Source organism: Toxoplasma gondii, chromosome X (assembly GCF_000006565.2).
Source record: "Toxoplasma gondii ME49 chromosome X, whole genome shotgun sequence".
In the NCBI taxonomy this organism is placed as follows: Eukaryota; Apicomplexa; class Conoidasida; order Eucoccidiorida; family Sarcocystidae; genus Toxoplasma; species Toxoplasma gondii.
In genome coordinates, this window is record NC_031478.1 from 857,105 (window position 1) to 875,370 (window position 18,266).

Genomic DNA, 18,266 nt, shown 5'->3' on the forward strand with positions numbered 1-18,266 from the left:
TAGGCACACAGATCTCTATTTATGTGGGCAATCCTGTGTCGCCGTGATTGCGCATGTTTATCCCTTCGAAAAAACGCAGCATTCCCGAGGCAGCGAAGCTTCCAGAGAGGCAGACAAGCGTTCGAATTTCTCTCGTCAACGGGTGAATGCACGACGCATCCACGCAGTGCTGAAGGCCAGCTGTCTCGCCTCCCTGCGTAGCACTACGCGACGTCGCGGCGTTTTGAGTCGCCAGAGAGCAAGAAGAAGAACGCCGCCTTCCTGCAGTTCAGAGGGTCGGAAACGATTGTCTGTGTGTGCACTGATCTGGGTGAACCGGCAGGTGCTTTTGTCTTCAGCAAGGTTTTTTCTCGCATCGCCAATTAGATGGTTTTATCTCGTTTTGGGTCGTCGCTCTGCCGTCGCGTTCGAGTCCGCGCATGCAGCAGACCAGCGCATCTGCCGCCAATCGCCTGGCGCATCTGCTTCGGCGCTGACGTTCGCTTTTCCTGTCGCCGACAAGAGAGCTTTCGCGGACTGAGAAAGGGAGGGAAATTGAGATTTTTTTACGCAGAGAGGGAACTTGGTCGAGGGTGTTGTCTCCGGTGGGTGTCGCCGTTCTGCATGCATGCAATAAAGCGACTTTCTCCGTGAGATACGCTGATAACCTCGAGAGAGGGTCAAGGATTTTAGTCGTTTCTATACTGAAAAAAAGCAGACGAGACAGGATGAAGTGAGCTCGTGAGAGAGCGCGTCTTCCGCTGTCGACGTCGACAAACTGTTCTCCTTTCGAACGACATTTCTCGTGTGTGTCATGCACATCGTTTCTGTCGAGCGTCACTCACGCTGCGTCTGTCTCGTTGCTTCCGATTCTCTTCTCTTTTCGCTGTTCTCGTTCCTCTTTTCTTGTCTGGTTCTCCTCCTGGGTCCGTCGCCTTTACGTTCTCTTGGCGCGTTCTTTGATCCCTCTTCCTTCCATTTATTCTGTCTCGTCTCTCCGGTTTTCTCCTCTCTCCTCATCTTTCCCTTTCTCGAGTCGGCTTTCTCTCTCTCCTATCCTCCTTTGCTCTCTTCTTCCAACGTCTCCCTCTCCCTCCTTTCTTCTCTACCTTCTTCCCCCTTCTTTTTCGAGTTGTCGCTCTACTCCTGCGTCAAGAGACGGTAAACTGAGTCGATTCGTGGGTGGCTCGTCCACTCCTTCTCCTCTGGCGGCGGTGCTGCTCATTCAGTTCCACCGATACGCACGAGAGAAACTCAAGAACCTTGCCTGCTCGCAGACGGAGAGGAGACGGAACAGCGAACAGAAAGGCAAAGAGCGGAACGCAATGTAGAGAGACGGCGAGGACCGGCACACAGGAAGACGAGACCGAGAGGAAAGAATGGAGATGATGGAGAAGCGAAGGAGTCGAGAGGCGGCACCCGAAGTGAAAGAGGAGAGCCGATGCGCCCTGCAACGACGGCAGTCTGTCGAAGCCTCCCAGGAAGGTACCAGACGACTTGCGGCACAGAGCAACGTCCCAGAAGAGAGGAGAGTCGTCACGGAGAAGCCTGTTCGACAGAGAAGCCCGGGAGCTGTCGACTGGCAGGTCTTTGAGTTTTTCAGCGGCATAGGAGGCTTGCATGCAGGCTGGAATCGCGCCGTCGAGATTTTCAACAACGCGGCGGGTGTACATACACCTCAACAGGGACGCCCCGCCGTCGCCGGTTCACCTGCAAGCAATGCGCCTGTCGGTCCCCAGGAAACAGCGGCTTTTCAAGCCGACGGAATACCCTGTTCTCAATGTATCTACGATTCGGAGACACCGCAGGGGCTGCCCTCAGTTCCTGTCTCCTCCTCATCCTCACGCGAGTCTGCGACGACCGTCCGTCTGCATGCGCCAGTGTGTCGCGCGTACGATGTGAATACGACGGCGAATCAGGTGTACGCACACAACTTTGGCTTGGCGCCCCTTCCGCTCTCGTTGGAATACGTCCCGGCGGCTGTTCTAGGAGAAGTGAGAGAGGCTGAAAAGCTCAAAAATGCAGAAACGCCGATCTGTAAGGCAAACCCGCAGGCACTGGAGGCGCCTGCCGCGCGGCCGGGGACGCCTCTGAACATGGGCGAAGAAGACGAGATGAGAGATTTGAAAGCACCGATCATCTCTGACACGCAGCGGGAACAGAACGGGAGAACAGCGAATGGATTCGACACTCCATCAATAAAGAAAAAGTTGAGGAGAAACGACGCAGCCGCAGACGTCTGGCTCCTGTCTCCGCCGTGTCAACCTTACACGCGAGGGGGGAAGCGCGAGGATCTTCACGACCCGCGCGCGCGCGGCCTTCTGCATCTTCTCGACTGTTTGGAGCGTCTGAAGACTCCTCCGAAGCTGCTTTTTCTGGAGAATGTTCGCGGCTTCGAAGAGTCGCAAACGCGACAGCGCCTTCTCTCAGTCCTGAAAAAAAAGGCGTACACAGTCGAAGAATTTCTCCTCTCACCCACCCAGCTGGGGTGTCCCAACACGCGCGTTCGGTACTACTGCCTGGCCGCGAGGACCGAGCGAGCTGAGGAGGAAGAAAACGAAGAAAGCGAAAACGCGGATGGTGAGCGCGAGCGCGAGGAAGGCAAAGGCCGGCTATACGGGACAGGAGGAGGAGGAGGAGCTCGTGGAGAGGCGGAAGAGACAGAAGGCGAAGGAGGAGGCGGCTCCGGTGGCTTGCAGGCCGGCGGAGACAAGTGTCAAAAGGGCTCTTTACTCGTGGCTAAAAGCGAGGAGACTGCTGTGCGAGGAAAGAGAAACAGCGAATCAGACAATCCATTCAACCTCTGTATCAGTCCCCCGGCAGCCGCCCTCGAACTGTGGTGTCAGTACACTGGAGTGCCCTGCGTGCGGCTGCGTGCAGACCCAGAGACAGCTGCTGGGTTCCCGTGGAGGCTTTCTGCCTCGCCTTCTCAAGCGTCTCCTTCCTCCCTCTCGCCGAGGCGTCCGTCCGCGGTTCTGCAGCCTGTAGCGCGACACATTGGAGCTTTTCTCGACGCGTTTCTGAGTCCCGACAAGCTGCGAACTCTGCAAGTTCCCTCGACCAAGCTTCGGCGATTCATCGGCTTTGATCGGCCGCGATGTTCTCACACGCGCCTCCAGAAAAAACGAGAGCGCCTGGCAAATTTGTCGTCTGGGCAGGCGTCGAAGCTCGAGCGCGAAGCCTGGGAAGCGAGCACAAAAGAGTCGTGTACGCAGAAGGCCTACGACGGCTCTGCGAGCGGGCCGGAGGGAGCGGAGCATTCGGGGAACTCCGCGGGGCCTCCCGAGTGCACCTGTGCATGCTGTCAAGAGGGCAACTGCAGCTGTGCTTCGTTCGTCTTTCGGTTGGATGTCGTGACGCCAGAATCGACTGCAAGTAGCACTTTCACCAAGGGATACACAACCAATATTCACACTGGGGGACCTCTTCTACTCGTTCCGGATGTGTCTCTTGTCTCTTCTTCAGAACCATCTGACGAACCGCCTCCTTTCTGCTCTTCTACTTCTTCATCTTCTTCTTGCTCTTCTTCTTGCTCTTCTTCGTCCTCGTCTCTCTCTGCATGTCCTTGCATGCAGTCGTCTGGATCTCCTTCTGCGGTGAGGGCGGTTCGATGTGTTCAGGAGGTGGGGAGTCCTTACCAGCATGTTTTTGCGACGGAGGAGCTGGACAAAACGCGTTTCCAGCGTGCGCTTCGAGCGACAGACTTTGTCCGCTTCTTCTCGCGCGAGGAGCTGCTGCGGCTGCACGGATACCCTCCGTCTTTCTCGTTTCCTCTGTCGATCCGAGACGCAAAGGCAGCAAGCCTGGTCGGAAACTCTGTAAATGTGGACGTTGTCGCGGTGTTGCTTCTGCATCTGCTTCTCGGCTTCTTCTCTTGCCGACGAGACTGACTCAGACCTCGGGGGCCGTCGTGTGCAGCATGAGAACAGAGCTCTCTGGGTCTTCCGTGTCGAAGGCCATTTATGTTTCGAATCCAACTACTAGCCACTCGCCGACCCCCGTGACACAGGGTGCTTGGTCCAGCCGCTTACCACTGATGATGCTTCTGTCGTGGACGCCGACACAGGGTCGCTGTGTCGCCCGACCAAGGAAGGCCTCAAAAAGGAGACAGACGTCCGTTCACCTCTTTTGAGCCTTGCGAGACCGAAAAAAACGGTGCATCCCTTCCGGATTTTTTTCCTTCGCCCTCGGCTTGCGCCTCTTGTTTCCATGTCTGTCTGTAAACTCGAACCTGTCTCTTTTGCCGAGCAGTGCAGCGCTTGTGGGCATCCCTGTGTTCGCAGACAGTGTAGCTCAACGGGGGACCACTGGGCGAGAGACACTAGGTCTGGGTTTCGCAAGAAAACATGTCGCCAAACGCTAGATCGATGAAGTCGCAGAGAGAGGTAGAGGGACTGTTTCGACACGCACAGCGACTGGTTTCGCCTTTGGGATGAGCGTTCGTTCCACTCGTACAGGTTCAGCAGTCAAAATTGTCATTGCTGTTGTTCCACTGGAGAGAAAAACAGGACCGTGAACAACGCACTCGAAGTATTCGCATTTGCGTTATCTCACACTCGCCAGAAAAAACCAGACAAAAGCGTGGAAACGCACGGCGATGTCTTTTCGAGACTGAAGCAGCAGAAAAAAGTATCCCAAGGAACTTGGGGTCCCCACTTCCTCGCGTGTGCGAACAGGCCCGCAGAGGAGAAACGTTCCTTCCGCCTCCTTGTTGACAGAAAAGCGACCAAAAAAAAGACAATTGTGGCGGAGGCACTCCTCCCGCTGTCCAAGTGTTTCGCAGAAAGAGTGCTTTCTGCATTGTATCTGAGTGTTTAGTCAAAACCCCGACAAGCAGCCAGAGCTACGTACGCATTCACGCCTCTTCACATACTGTACATGCAACTGCATCTCGAGAGATTTGTGCGTGGCGAGAAATGGTGAGTAGGTCGACCGACTAGGTTCTACGTTTTTGGGTTTTCATCGTCGGTTGTGTTCTCTAGGCGTAATACATGGATGGCGTTTCTCAATCAAATTAACATTGAGAGAAAACTACTACTCATATGCTAGTATGGGCAAATCCATCGTACTGGGAGACAAAACAGTGCGGTCATTTTGCAGCCACCGAAGCAGCGAGAGCATGCACTTTCACGCCTGCTGCTTCCCGACGAACTGCGTCTCTGAGGTCTACTGCCAGGCTGTCGCAGAATGTTGCCGCAGACGAGTGTGGCTGATCCGTCTTTTCCTTTTCTCTATGCGCAAGCGACCCTCTGTTTCTTCTCCCCTCTCCACTGTTCACATCCCTTTTCATCCGCGTGTTGTCGGCAGCCGTCGATTTCTCGCCTCCGTTCTACTCTACCAATCCACCAGAGGCACTTGAGCGATAAAAACGCTGAGCAAGCTTTTCCGACTCCCGCTCTGAACCTCCAGTCTCAGAGGCCCTCCACGTCTCTTCTATTGTCAGCTCCTGCTTCTTGAAAGCCGCCCTGTCGCTTCATTGAAGCATCGGCTCAGCTGTCTCGACACCGGGGCGTGCGCAGACCGGCGCTCGGCGCTTTCCTGCCAGAAGGTCTCTATCGCATTCCTCTCCCAGACCGCCGAGCCGTGAGCCTTGTGCATGCGTAGCGCAAGCCCCGCCTGTCTTGTCGGTTCGTCGCACATTTTCGTCTCTGGAAAAGCCACTCGGGTCTTCCATCGTCCCTGCTTTGTAGCGCCGATTCTCCTCCTTTTCTTCTTCTCCCTGGACGTCCATGGCTTCGTCCTCTCCCTCTTCGAGGTGCTCATCTGTCGCGTAAAGAACGGCGAGGACGTCCTTCACACTCAGCGTTCCAGCGCCAGAGGGTCCACACATGACCTCGAGGCGCCGGAGCTTTTGAAAGTAGAAATCTCGTTCCAAACGCGCCTGGTCGACGTCAGCCTCGAGCGTCTTCACGCGCTCCCGCAGCCGCAGCGTCGTCGCCTCCAGCTCGCGCAGGCAGTTTCGATCGTCGCGGTTTCCTGAGACTTGTCTCGAAGACCCCACGCTCCTCGCCTCTGCCTCGCCCTCGCCGTACGGACTTCCGCGGCCCTTCACCGAACTCTGCATGCTCGACAGCCGCGACGCAGACGTCATTCGCCGTTTCTCCCCCTGCTGAGAGCCGTAGCCTGTTGCCCGAGACGTCACTGGAGACGTAGAGGCCTGGGCAGAGACGGAAGCCTGCGAAGGTGTCTCCCTCGAAACGGAGACACTGGAGGTTGCCGGGTCGTGAGGCTGCGCCCAGTCCGGAAACGTGGATCCTGCGAGCTACGCAACAGAGCGGAAACAGAAGAAAGGGGGAAAGAGAACTCACGTAAGTCAGAACAACGAGCAAGAGCCCGCGTTCTCTACGGCGCTCTGCGTCCACGGATTGAATCCACGGGGAAGAACTGGAGGAGCCTACAGACGAAGAGAAGTCGGCCAGTGACTCCAACAGAGAGCCAAGACGCATGTCCCGTGACGGGATGGAGAGCGAAGAGCGCCGAGAAACAGAGGCCTGGTGTGTGTGGTCTCACCTTCCGTCGTTCGTACGCATTGTAGGGTTTGTCAGGCGCTCGGAATTGAGCAGCCTGGCGATCGTAGAAGGCCTTCAGCCACTGAAGAAATTCGAGGTTGTCTTGGTACTTCCCCTTGATCAACTTGTCCACTTCAATGTGCTTTTTGATCCCTTGTTTGTTAAAGACCGACTGAAGCAACTTGTAGTTCTGGATATACTCGTAGTCGAACTTGCAGTTCCATTTCACCTTTGCCATGGGAACCTTGGAACCTCCACCGAACAAGCCATCGACGATCTGAAAAGAGAGCGAAAAACCACAAGCCTCCGCTTCTCTCCTCACCCTTTCACACCAATCCACCGAAAGAGACACGCTTCGCAGAGACACACCTTTTTCAGATGGCAAGAAGGACCGGAAATGTTCATACGCGTAAGAGGAACATCGTACACACGAAGATTTTGACCCCACTGGTGATGTGAGCAGTGCGAGAAAAGCAACGAAGAGAGGGAAGGCGAACAACTTCTGTTCTGGGAACTCCGTGCAAAGTGCATTCGACGAAAAAAGGCTCAAAATACCGCGTCAGACTTTTTTCGAACAACTCCTCTGTCCCGGCTTCTCGCACAGTGAAGTCGAGAATTCGAGAAAGACACCCTCCTTGTCCGGCCGGTTCTGGTACGCCGCATTCCACGACGGTCTACGTCCGAGGCTACGATGTAGACACGGCAACAGGCAGCTCGAGACAGAGGCAGATCGACACTTACACTCACCCGCCCGGCAGATAACGAGCTAGCGCATGTTTTGCGTTTGTCTTGGTGTATGCGTTTCTAACTGTGTCACAGCTACAGAGACGTCTTGCTTTCAAAATATACACTGAGACGAGACGTGACACGTATACAGGGGGAACTGGCTCTCCACGGAGAGATGCACAGGGCTGCTGAGAGCGAGGCTTTCTGGAGATACAAAGACGAGAAATACCCTCCACGCGGGAGATGTCGAGTATACCTGGAGGTAGATGGCGCCAGAGGCGCCTTGCTCGATTTTTGTAAGCGACAGATTGAAGGTCGTATTCACCCAGTCCAGCAACTCAGTTCGAGAGACGAAAAACGCCCCCTCCATCATTCCTACACTGCTGGGGTCTACATCCCTCACGGTTCCAGAGCTTGCATGTGCGAGCGCCATTTTCGCTGCTCGCGTTTATGTTCTACTCCGAGTAAGCGAACTGTAGCGAGCGTCAGATCGTTTGTTTCCTCTGTCTTCTCCTTGTAACACCTTTCCCCAGAGAAGAGGAGCCCCCGACAGTTCGCGCTTCGGCGAGGGAAATTCGCGGAGCAGGCGGCGGACCAGAGAGCGAGATGGCAGGAAACACTGCGGACGTAGAAAGGCTGTGTTTCTGGGAGAGGACGGAACGGAAAAGACGGGACCACAGATAGAGAAAAAACTAGCACTGCAAGAGCAAGAGATGGTGGCGGACCTTTGCAGAGAGTAGTGGAACGCGGTGTGACTACTGCTTTGGTCAGGGGAGGGTCGTCTGCAGGTGGTGTGAACGGATGAACCGTCGGGCTCGAAGTGACATGGACGCCTGAGAAGGAAGTGGAAAGAAGAGTTGGCTCCGAGAAAATTGGCAAGAAGAAACGGAAGCTAGCAGAGCTGCGGAATGCAGGGGCGCGAAGCAAAGAGACATGACGACGAGACTGGAAACGGCACGGAAAGCGTCGACAAACAAGCAACCTGCCCAGTCAGGCGGCTGCCAGCTGTGCCACAAGAGAGCCAACAGAGAACAATGTTTTGGCAGCGAAGACAAGGTGTTTTCCCCTGTCGGACACCAACGACAATGTGTGACGAGCGCGGCGGAGACTCGTAACTCGGGATGGTGGTGAAAAGAGGTGCGAATGTCAACACAAAGAAGAAACTGTCAACTGGAAACAAGCTGGACGACAAGCACCACAGATTGCCCTGAACAGGAGCAATGGAGTGACGAGAGAAGACAGCGACAGCCGTCCGTGCCGTCCCCGTCAAGACACACAGGGGAAACACAAGCGGAAAAGTCATGCGACTGCAGAGGGGGGAAAAGAAAAACATAGGGAAGGAAAGCGCAATCGCAGTGCGTGCGTTATCTACTTTTCGAATAAAATCCTCGCTGGGGGGCGAGTGGCTGGAAGAAGAAGAAACGCACGGCCACCAGGGAGAAGATTGCACAAATCGCTGAAGGGGGGGCAGTTGGAATGTGGTGTGTGTGTCCGGATCGCATGTGCTGCGCGAAAGGCAGTCCAGTGGCCATGGCTTCTCGTGCCCTAAATGGTTGCAGAGACAGCCACGTTCACGCCCATGTTTCCTCCTGAAGCTTGTGTGGCAGACATCATTTTCTGACACGTGGCACACCCATGTACACATACAGAAACGGAAGTCACTGTCTACCGGAAACGCGCGAACTGACCGGAGTACGTGTCCAGCAAATGCAGGCGTCCGCCTTTTATCAAACGGCACTCAGCTTGGTTGAGCAACTCATCGTCATGATCACTCGGTTCTTTAGTTCCTCCTCGATCTCTGCTCCAAAACAAATCTCGGAGACGGAACGTTAGTAGCGGGACTGCAAAAGAAAATTCTTGGGGGAGGGTCATCCCGTGGCATGACGCGAGGCTACCGCGATGTACGTTGCGGGGTCCCTGCCCTTTTGGTTGACAACACACGCTTGAAATGCAGCAAATCGGAATTCGCGTTCACGACAAATGAACATAAGGCCGTACTACACGCATGAACCAGTTTATTTTGTGGGTTACAGCCTGCGATCAAAGGTAGCTGAGCGCCTCTGATAGCTGAAGTCACGGTCACTGTAGAAACCGGTAAGCCGTCACAAGCACTTCACTTGTCGTTCCAGCCGGCTGGCCATCGGCCGAACGCAATAGGCAGTGTAGTTGATCAAATGATTTACTATCCATTTTCTAGGCACAGGGGAACAGCACATTCACCGGTAAAGAGGCCTTGCGCTGCAATTCTCATTCAGTCGTATCAAGGGCACACGCGGACGAGTACCAAGATGGAACCGGAACGTGGTATGCCGGTGCTGTTTTAACTCTGCGTGTTGGACGCTTTCTGTGCGCACCATATCTGGCGTGTAATAGTGCATTTATTATTGCTGCACATATCCATGTGTAACTGTCAGTCAAGCAACAGAGTTCTGTGGGGTAGTCTTACACTCCTAAGGTCGCTGTAGTTTCACCGCAGGTGACGCTGCTTTGACCTTCGGCTTGAAGGACAGTCTTAATTTCCCTATTTCTGTTGTGCTCGTGTCATGTGTTTTGTTCGGTGCCAGACCACTGTAGCTATGCCTTCGTGGAAACAGCTGGGGTGAGCAGACGCTACATGTCTGTGGTCCTTCCAACTCGTACTCCAGGTTTCAAGTTGAGCTTTTGCATACAGCCGTTGTCTTCTAAGGGGAAAGCTGCGCCTCTTTCATAGCTTCAAAAAAGCGTTAGAACCAGTTGGTGGCAACAACTGTAAATGCAACTGTACAATTGCTGGATTCGAACTGATTTGTTGATGTTGGTTCACGCCATCACACGTCTTTTAAAGCGATGAGCATTGCCAACAGGAAGCCATTGGGCGACTCGATGCCACAGCTGAACCCGTTAGAGTGTTGTAGCACAGTTCAATCCGGCCGGAGATGTTTGTTTGCACAGTGCGACCTCTGTCCGGCTGACGCATTATACCACACATTCGTCATTAGCTCTACAGAGCGCGGAAAGAATCGATTGGCATAACGAACGCTTACGGGCACTTCACAATAGTTTGTCGACAGCGCATGCTATGCACTTTTCAGCGGAGGAAGCCGCCGTTTGTACAATCATCCCTCTGCAGCAATTGAAGACGTCAGCGCATACTGTGACTACGCAGCATAACTTCACTCGAGGAAAAAGATGGAAGGGGGCCTGCACCAGGGCAGCCTTTGGTAAACATGTTCGCCTACAGCCGGTGTCTGTCAATAATATCTGCATACAGTCTTCTTTTATCTCAGCAGTAAGCCACTGCCATGACGACAAAGCTTGACTGCTCTACGTACGAGGAACACGCATAACGAGCGCCCTCGTCTGAGTCGCCTGTGTTTCAGTTCCTCAGACAAAAAAACAGCATATCTTGTCAACGATAAGAGCGACAATCCTTCGTGTAAGATGCAGACTGATTCCCCATTCTGTGACAATTCTGCTTCGTCATGGTCGACGCTCGCGCCCAAATCCAACAGCTTTATTCGCCGCTTAGGTGTTTACACACACTTGCACGATGACCTTCTGTGTCGTCCTGCGCATTCACATAATGTATTCGTGTTCCTCATTCTGTCTGCTTTGCCCGACCAGCTTTCCCTTTCTCCGGATTGACACCTCTGTCGTCTTCAAGTGTCTCTCTGTGTTGGCATACATTAGGGGATTCAGACTTGTTCATTTTGAGTAAGCGCTTGAAGAAACAGACGAAAGCTCTCCATGCGGCTTTGAGTTTTTCCAGCATAGTGCAGGGTTCTTTTCCTCCTGCATCGTTCATTGGTTTCCTGCCGGCGCCCTTCGCACCATCCTTTCCAGGAGAAGCTTTGCGCTCAGCAGCACCTAGGGCTTTGCCTGCAGTCGCCGCTGCATCATTCGCTCCTGACACTGCAGCACGGTTCGCCACGTCGTCTGCTTTCGTTACACCTTTCTCACCAACAGAAGTTGCTTTAGCGGCTGCTTGCCCCGTTGCAGCAACGCCCTCCTCGTCAAAAGAGCCAGGGCGCCCAGCAACTTCGACTATATTGCTGCCAGGAGCGTTCAATGGACTCTTTTCGTTCTTTGTTGCTTCCTTTCCAAGGCTGCCCTCGACTGTCAAGGCTTTGGAACCTGCTGAGTCTCCAGCTACCGCTACATCATCTGCGCTCACCAGATCCTCTCCTGCTGCCGGAACGAAACCCAGTCCTCCATAAGGTTCATTAACAGGTAAAGTCGCAGTTCTGAACCAAGACAGGAGCGCACAGCACATGATGTTCACAGCGAATCATGGCGTATCCAGAGTTTAGCGCTCCTCACTGTGTTGTCTGCCCGAGTGGATTCAGTTTAGTCACGTTATTTCGTTCCCCGAGGAATATCGGATATACCACGTGTCTCAAACTTACGGCACACATACGAATGCGTCCTGCTGTGCAGTCGGTCTGGCAAACGTGGCTACGGTTCAATGCCTTGAAAGGGTGGCCATTAAACGCAACTTGTTTCAGCTTACGCGCCGCTGAAAAGAGGCCCCATACTCTGGAAAATGGTCACTGTTGTATACGAAAAAGAACGAGCGCTGAGTTTGCATCTCATCTCGGCTGGCTTCTTGGCTTTACCCGGGCGATGGTCCAGCTGTGGGTTGCGCTGGAGCCCACGCGAGTACCGTCACGAGACCTTGGAGAACAAGGCTGGAGGCCAGGAGGCGCTGAAGATTTGTCGTTTTCACTGTCGTCATCTTAGCAAGCGCACACACGTATCCTGGCAAGCGTTGCGGTTGCCTAACAGCGGGAGACATGATTTACACCGCCTCGCTGACAGGTGCCCTCACTTGTTGCTTACAGTGTCCTCGGACGAGGCCGTTACCCCAGTCGGTCATCCGTGTGTGGAGACGGCACAGTTCAGGACGTGTCGAACGACAGCAGTGGTAAATGGAAAACAGCGAAACTGGCTGTGTGGAAAGTACTGGAAAAGTGCGAATGCGCCAGAATAACTCGACAAAGTACTGGCGTTGAAACACCTCTGTAGCGAAATCACACTGCGAAACCACCCTTTCGGTCGGCGTGGTCTCGCCTCGCACCCGCCCGCGGTGGCGGTGTCTCCCGAACCAGGGAGTCACGGGCCCCGTTTTCGGTGCCGATCATTTAATTCCAATGGGACTCCACTACCGTCTCCGTTTGTCCCCACCCTGTTCACCGACTGTCACCCGAACAAAGGCCCACGCTCTTCCCTCTCAATCTTTCGACACGTGCTTCATCACGTGAAATTACAGAACAGAGGAAACATGTTGCTAGAAAGACGTATCTTCGTGCACACCCAGAAACAACTGAATCGTGTACCTTTCTGCCCGATCCTTCCCCCAGGATAATGCAGAAAAGCTGGAACGCCCTCGTGATTTCTCCAAGGTGCCACCACGTGTATCTCTATCCCCGTGCTACCTCTAATGGGGTGGACAGCAAATATCCTTCAAAGGGTGCATTCAGTCAATTTCTCACTGCTATCCCGTTGCAGTTCCTCAATATCTGCCGTCCCATCTTCCTTGTCGCCACTTTCAACACAACCATCTGAACCCATTAACGCGGAAGCCGCTGTGCGGTAAAAACATAGCGTAGCATAATGCAGCGTTCGTCTACATTTCCTGTCTCCTGCAGCATGAATGCATTCCAGAGAAGTAGAATCTCCAGAAGCACTTCCTGTACAACTTTGCTGCTTGAAACTTTGTTTCGTTGCTTTAAGTGTCCCTTTCCATTACTGTGTAAGAATAGCCGGTCAGTCGAGACTTTCTGCTGCCAGATGCTGCGACCAGTGGTCCCTCGAGTCCGATTTCCTCCTGTGTTACGTTGCGTTCTCTGCAACGGTCGACTGGAACATCGGTGTTTGTTTCTTTCTGCGTCCTTGTATCATGTCAATAATTCGTCTGCCACTGTCATAAGCTGGCGAAATCAACGCACACCAAAAACTTGCATCCCAGACACACTCACAAGGCATATGACATCTGGGAGCGTCACATACAACCAACTGACGTCCGGCATTGGGCTATTGCGTACATACCAGTTTTGCAATCGTCTTTTGGTCCTCTCTACGGAGAAAACAGGTTCTTAACATTGAAGCAGTGTCCTTCCGCGCACAACTGATACACGCACTGCATTCGAACACGATGCTTAACACCATTGCATTCCTGCAACAAGACCACCTCCCCACACATTTTTCACTGATCGGCTTTGTAGACTTCTCCCTTCAGCGGCTTTCCAGCCTGCGCATCACTTTCGTCGTAGTCAACATTACTGCGAAAAGTCTGGGACGGGCACGTGTGCGGCCCGCTGTTGGGGCTCCACTGGAGCCTGGGTTTCTGCCAGGCCATTAGGGCTGTCGGGGGCCTGCGTTGTCGTAGTGCTTCTGTCACTCTCCACATTCGCGAGTTTCTTGCCAACGGTCACCATGCCCCTTCCAGCTGCTTCTTTGGCCACCTTGAAACCCCTAACCGTGTGCGTTTTTGCCGCGGTGAAGCCTTTTTCTGCCACCACCTTTGCTTTTTTGAAGGCCTTCTCACTGTGCTGTCCGACGTTTTCAGCGAACTTCAAGAACTTGCGAAACAGTTGTTCTGCCACTCTGGATGCACGTTGGGAAACCGGTTCTTCTGGCTCTTGTTGCCTCTCGTCTGGGAGTGGTGGTGTATGTTCACCTTTTCCTCTGCAGACACAAAATTCTACATGGCACCGAGTCTCAAGACACTACAGTGCGTGGGAAATTGGACTAGGACAATACATATCACACAGAAAGCGCACCTCCCTAGCTCCCATGGGTGCGATGAACAGTCAGACGGCATCACTCTCCGAAAAAAAACCGTGGCAGCTACATCATGTTGTGTTATACAAATCTGCAGCCGCCTATCGTTCAACCCCTGCCTCTATCATTACTTTTGCCAACTTACCCAACTGCTCTCTCATCAAGAGGTTTACCGCTGAAAGGCACGTCGACTGGTCCCTGGTTAACAACTCCGGAAAACTCGGCAGCCCTCACCGAGACGTTGACCAGGGCGCCAACGGCAACAACCAGCAAACAATGTTTTACGGCGAACATTGTGAGGCGATATGTGGAGAAGAAGCAATATCTAATCAAAACAACTATTCGTGGGACGAGAAACAACGTGCGATAACGACGCGAATTGCAAAAGAAATCGTTTAATGACCCTTTCTGTCATCAGTTCGCAGGACAGACAGCGACGCAGGTTCCGCTGTTCATTTTGCGTCTCTGGCGTCGTCTCTGTGTAGAGATGTTGCTCGCACTTAGCCTAAGGGACGACAGGGAGTAGGCTGCCCCGGGTCAATTTGGTTTGGACGCCGGCGAGAGACGTACGTGCAAGTCACCAGTCAGTATCACCGTGCGACGGGCACGTTGCCTCCACTGGACGGCCCAAGTATTTGTATATTGACCGTAAGGACTGACGTGATACGCGTTTTCCTTCGTGGTGCGTAGGTAATTAACCTTTTGCGACGAACTTGTTTTTCGCAAGCCTGGCTGCACTGCGGAACCTATCGCATAGCTACTTGATGAAGCAAACGGGAGGCGTTCGTCCACGGCAAGTCACCCGAGGATTTTTCGCCTACGAGACGGTTGGAAAGGTCGAGAGCAGACGACTGTCACAAAGTCCTAATGGAAACTTGTGTCGAACAAAATGATGAGGCCGGGGAGACGATTCAGGTAGACGACTGCCGCTTAATAGCGGTGCAGGTGTATTTTCCTTTTGGCGAAGTACACGCACAGTGGTCGTACTCGCTGGAGATCTGTTCCACCTACCTGGCTGCCTGCAGCAAACCGGTAACGTTTTGCGTGGCCCCTCTTTCGGACTTCAGCAAAAATATGCAAACCCATATGCACTGGCAGGTGGAACGCGTACATGGGGGGCTCAGCCAGGATTGTTAGTCTGGGGGAACAAAAACTATGTGGAAATGATTAAGACTGCAGCGTAGCGTTGATACTCGTGGAGGCAAGTGGATACTGTGGCAGACACTGGAAACTACTGTGAAGGCTTGACTATACTTTTCAGTAACATAACATATTGACTTGGACTTGGGGTTTACAGTGATCCCAGGGGATTATGGGACTGCGCTACGACGAAACCCTTGGCGTATAGTTGCTGAAATGTGTCCGAATGAAGGTCACTGGCCTTCCAATCATGGGAACAGTAAGTGTGACCATCTGCGCGTTCCACCTACATGCTCACACCCCATGAGATCAGTTATCTCTCGTGTTTAGAGGTTTCAGCGGGATCTGTCTGTGTACGAAATCAGCTACGCCAAATCTGCACACTCTCCTGAAACCCTTTTTTTTCGTTTCCACTGTAGCCGCCTCGTCAAGTCGAGTGCAGGACGCAAACAAAAGATGTATTCGCTATCGACACACGGCTTGTTCCATAGATGAAGACACACACCTACGCTTAACGGAAAAAATGTTTTCGACCAGCCACAAGGGAACTGTTAACTCCTGAAGTAAATATATATGGGAGGAAAAGTGCTGCCCGCGTTGAGCATTCTGCTGCATCTGCCTTCTGTGGCGACTGCTTTCAGGGGATTGGCTGTTATCCCTTGCACTTGTCCTGGGCTGTACCACGACGGGGTAGCGATCCCTCGATTCGACCAAATGGGAAGCTGTTACGGGCACGAGCATCACAGCCACTTGGAGGCGGTTTCACTCAACAGGATATCCCGTTCATGGCGACAAATGCAGCTCTACACGTTTCCCGGAGGCAGTCGAAGCAGTAAGTTGATACGTACCGCGACACACTGAAGCGGCGGCGGTGTCACACTCTCCAGCCTGATGAACCAAAATGACGTATCCTCTTGTCGTCGTACTTTTTGTCGTGGGGGTGGCAAAACGAGAAATCAAGAAACATTGTCGCAGCATCGCCCCACCCGCATAAAAAGCTGTCGGAGAATGGTGGGAATTGCATACAAGCAAGGATAACAGACGTAGTTGACACAGTGTAGTGACGAAAAGACAAACAACCGTGGGCGGGCTTCAGCTTCTCTCATCCTCGTCTTTTGAATGCCACCAATAGCAAGGTTTACATAACCAGCGGTTGCGTGCATGGGACACCTCTCCTACAAGGATCACTCAGCAGGTGGTAGACTATTGAATGTAAGACAGTAAAAAGCGGTTGTCAAAAGGCAAAGGCGCGCCGGCATGAGACAACCGGGGCTCAAGGCAGGTGTTTCGTATCTACTCTCGTTCGATAGAATAAAAGAATGCGATGACTGACGAAACGAGCGATGATTGGGTTAGCAGCTTGCGTAAGAGAGACGCGACTGCTGACACATCTTCCAGCAAGCCCACTCCGGCCAGGTCACGCCATCGATTGCCGACGGGGACTCCGCCCTGGGCGCCGTTGGCACCCTTTCCCTCATTGTAAATAGGAATGATGAAAAATCTATCACCCTGCTTCTAGTTCATGTCGGTCGGACTAGCTTTATCCACGGAATAATAATTTGTTATTGGCAACGGCTTTTACTAGAAGACAAGTTCTTTTTCCAGACGCAAAGCGGCACGCTGTGCAAGCTTGCCGCGCGCCCGTGCCCCCCTCGATAACTACGCGAGTCTCTCACGTAATGCAAGATTCCTGCAGAGTGTTTTTACCAGCCGCTTTTTCGCCTCGTGCCTTGCGGTTTTTGAAGGAGATGTAGTGCGGTCTTCTGTCCCCTTCTCTTTCCCGGTGGGGGACCACTTCGGATCCTCTTGTCTCCCTCCATCTCCGTAAGCTGTGAGTTGGGCAAAGAATCCGAGCTTCGCAAGACGCGACTGTCTTCTCTCGTTGTTCCCCTGTGTCGATCGTCTTTGCCGTGTGCCGTCTTTTTACACTTCCCCTCTTTTCAGCTTTCCTTGCGCATGTGCACAGCAAAATAGCTCCCTGATAGCACACACCGGGTTCGGCTACCGGGGAAAGTCTCTTCGACCCGGACCTGCAACGACTGGACTGGACACTCGAGCTTTTTCGCTTGCGATCGCACTCCCGTTCTTTCGCGGCTGCACAAGTCTTTCTGAAAAGAGAGGCCTCTCTTCCCCGTCGAAAGATGCGGCTTTTCTGCGTTGCTTCTGTCGACACAGGAGAGGAGGCGTCTTCTAAAGCTCTGCTGCCTCTCCCTTCGACATCAGGAGCCAACAGTCTTTCCATTCTTTCGTCTTCTTCAGCAGCTCTTGCACAGCCGAAGGGCCAGGGACAGCAAGAGAGGAAGAGAGAAATGGAAGAAACTCTGTGAAAAGACAGAAGGAACGGAGGAGCGAGACTTAGTTCCGTGTTGGGTGTCCATTCCTTTGCAGAATCCTGGGAGCAAAGAATCCGCCTGCTTTCTGCTCTGGCTGTCATTTCCGGCCCCGCTTGGAAAATACACGCTTGTCTATTCGTCACCTGAATCGTCTCTCTCCCCTACCACTCATCTTCTGTCTCACCTGAAGCTGTGCGTCTGGTAACCGATAGACCGCTGGCATGATCTTCAGCCCTGTCTTCGGTCAAGCCTTTCGACCCCTGTTGGGAAAGGGAACTTTCCTGTTTATTACCTTACCAATGGCTTCTTCGCGGCCACCCCAGGAACGCGTTGTTCCTGGCGACAACAGAAAGTGAGAAAGCCGTTTTTTGTTACGCACCTGCCCGTACAACCTCTACACCGTAGACCGTGCACACAGTCTCGTTATTACGGCAAACATTTCCCTTAACCAATAAACTGCTAGCAGTTTGGTCCTGGGAGACACGCCTCGTCGTTATATCGGCTCTGAGCTTCTTGTCGTCTTTTCCCCCGGTCCTTTGTTCCGTGGACTCTTCTGTCTTTTTTCTCGACGTGCGGTCTCTCTTGCCCTCCCCTGTGTTGTGTTCGTGTCTCTTGTTTCGTCTCTCGTTTTCTCCGGTTCTGCCTCTGGACGCCCCCCTCACTTTAGAGGGGCGTTTCTGATTCTCGTCGCCATGACGCGTGGAGCAAAGGCGACATGACGCAGTGTAGGTGTCACTTGGTCCTTCGTCCCTTGCTCTCCTTTCGTTCTCCGTCCTCTATCGTTTTCTTCTTTTTTTTTCGCCTTCTTCACTGTATT

General features: G+C 53.2%; 6 protein-coding genes across 6 annotated transcripts; 2 read left to right on the forward strand and 4 right to left on the reverse strand.

The window, feature by feature from the left end:
• Positions 1-626: 626 nt before the first annotated feature.
• Positions 627-4,052, forward strand: TGME49_227660 (DNA methyltransferase 2, putative). The gene has a single exon (XM_002366358.2). It carries the CDS (start codon positions 1,359-1,361, stop codon positions 3,867-3,869), a length of 2,511 nt encoding a protein of 836 aa, XP_002366399.2. The 5' UTR covers positions 627-1,358; the 3' UTR covers positions 3,870-4,052.
• Positions 4,053-5,053: 1,001 nt separating this feature from the next.
• Positions 5,054-7,647, reverse strand: TGME49_227650 (microtubule-associated protein RP/EB family, putative; the record flags this gene model as incomplete). The annotated part of the gene is made up of 3 exons (XM_002366357.1): positions 5,054-6,241; positions 6,490-6,765; positions 7,471-7,647. 3 exons carry the CDS (start codon positions 7,645-7,647, stop codon positions 5,453-5,455), a joined length of 1,242 nt encoding a protein of 413 aa, XP_002366398.1. The 3' UTR covers positions 5,054-5,452.
• A 97-nt stretch (positions 7,648-7,744) lies between these two features.
• On the reverse strand, positions 7,745-9,591 carry TGME49_227640 (hypothetical protein). The gene has a single exon (XM_002366356.2). It carries the CDS (start codon positions 8,857-8,859, stop codon positions 8,107-8,109), a length of 753 nt encoding a protein of 250 aa, XP_002366397.2. The 5' UTR covers positions 8,860-9,591; the 3' UTR covers positions 7,745-8,106.
• Positions 9,592-10,707: 1,116 nt separating this feature from the next.
• On the reverse strand, positions 10,708-12,156 carry TGME49_227630 (hypothetical protein; the record flags this gene model as incomplete). Its single annotated transcript, XM_018780179.1, has 3 exons — positions 11,810-12,156; positions 11,368-11,437; positions 10,708-10,761 (listed from the first exon to the last, which is right to left on the reverse strand). The coding sequence occupies exons 1-3, from the start codon at positions 11,986-11,988 to the stop codon at positions 10,708-10,710; spliced, it is 303 nt and encodes a 100-aa protein (XP_018636074.1). The 5' UTR covers positions 11,989-12,156.
• Positions 12,157-12,297: 141 nt separating this feature from the next.
• Positions 12,298-14,704, reverse strand: GRA2 (dense granule protein GRA2). Its single transcript, XM_002366354.2, has 2 exons — positions 14,122-14,704; positions 12,298-13,880 (listed from the first exon to the last, which is right to left on the reverse strand). The coding sequence occupies exons 1-2, from the start codon at positions 14,268-14,270 to the stop codon at positions 13,472-13,474; spliced, it is 558 nt and encodes a 185-aa protein (XP_002366395.1). The 5' UTR covers positions 14,271-14,704; the 3' UTR covers positions 12,298-13,471.
• Positions 14,705-14,818: 114 nt separating this feature from the next.
• TGME49_227615 (hypothetical protein) lies at positions 14,819-17,978 on the forward strand. The gene is made up of 3 exons (XM_018780178.1): positions 14,819-15,008; positions 15,758-15,948; positions 17,083-17,978. The coding sequence occupies exons 1-3, from the start codon at positions 14,844-14,846 to the stop codon at positions 17,096-17,098; spliced, it is 372 nt and encodes a 123-aa protein (XP_018636073.1). The 5' UTR covers positions 14,819-14,843; the 3' UTR covers positions 17,099-17,978.
• Positions 17,979-18,266: the final 288 nt, after the last annotated feature.

What these genes read in the sequence shown, in the direction of transcription:
- TGME49_227660 (XM_002366358.2), top strand. Translation starts at nt 1,359, where the DNA reads ATGGAGATGATGGAGAAGCGAAGGAGTCGAGAGGCGGCACCCGAAGTG.
- TGME49_227640 (XM_002366356.2), bottom strand. Translation starts at nt 8,859, where the DNA reads ATGTGTACATGGGTGTGCCACGTGTCAGAAAATGATGTCTGCCACACA.
- GRA2 (XM_002366354.2), bottom strand. Translation starts at nt 14,270, where the DNA reads ATGTTCGCCGTAAAACATTGTTTGCTGGTTGTTGCCGTTGGCGCCCTG. An exon ending in CTTGATGAGAGAGCAGTTGG is followed by an intron (nt 13,881 to 14,121) that starts GTAAGTTGGCAA and finishes TTGTGTCTGCAG; the next exon opens with AGGAAAAGGTGAACATACAC.
- TGME49_227615 (XM_018780178.1), top strand. Translation starts at nt 14,844, where the DNA reads ATGGAAACTTGTGTCGAACAAAATGATGAGGCCGGGGAGACGATTCAG. An exon ending in TGGCTGCCTGCAGCAAACCG is followed by an intron (nt 15,009 to 15,757) that starts GTAACGTTTTGC and finishes GACTGCTTTCAG; the next exon opens with GGGATTGGCTGTTATCCCTT.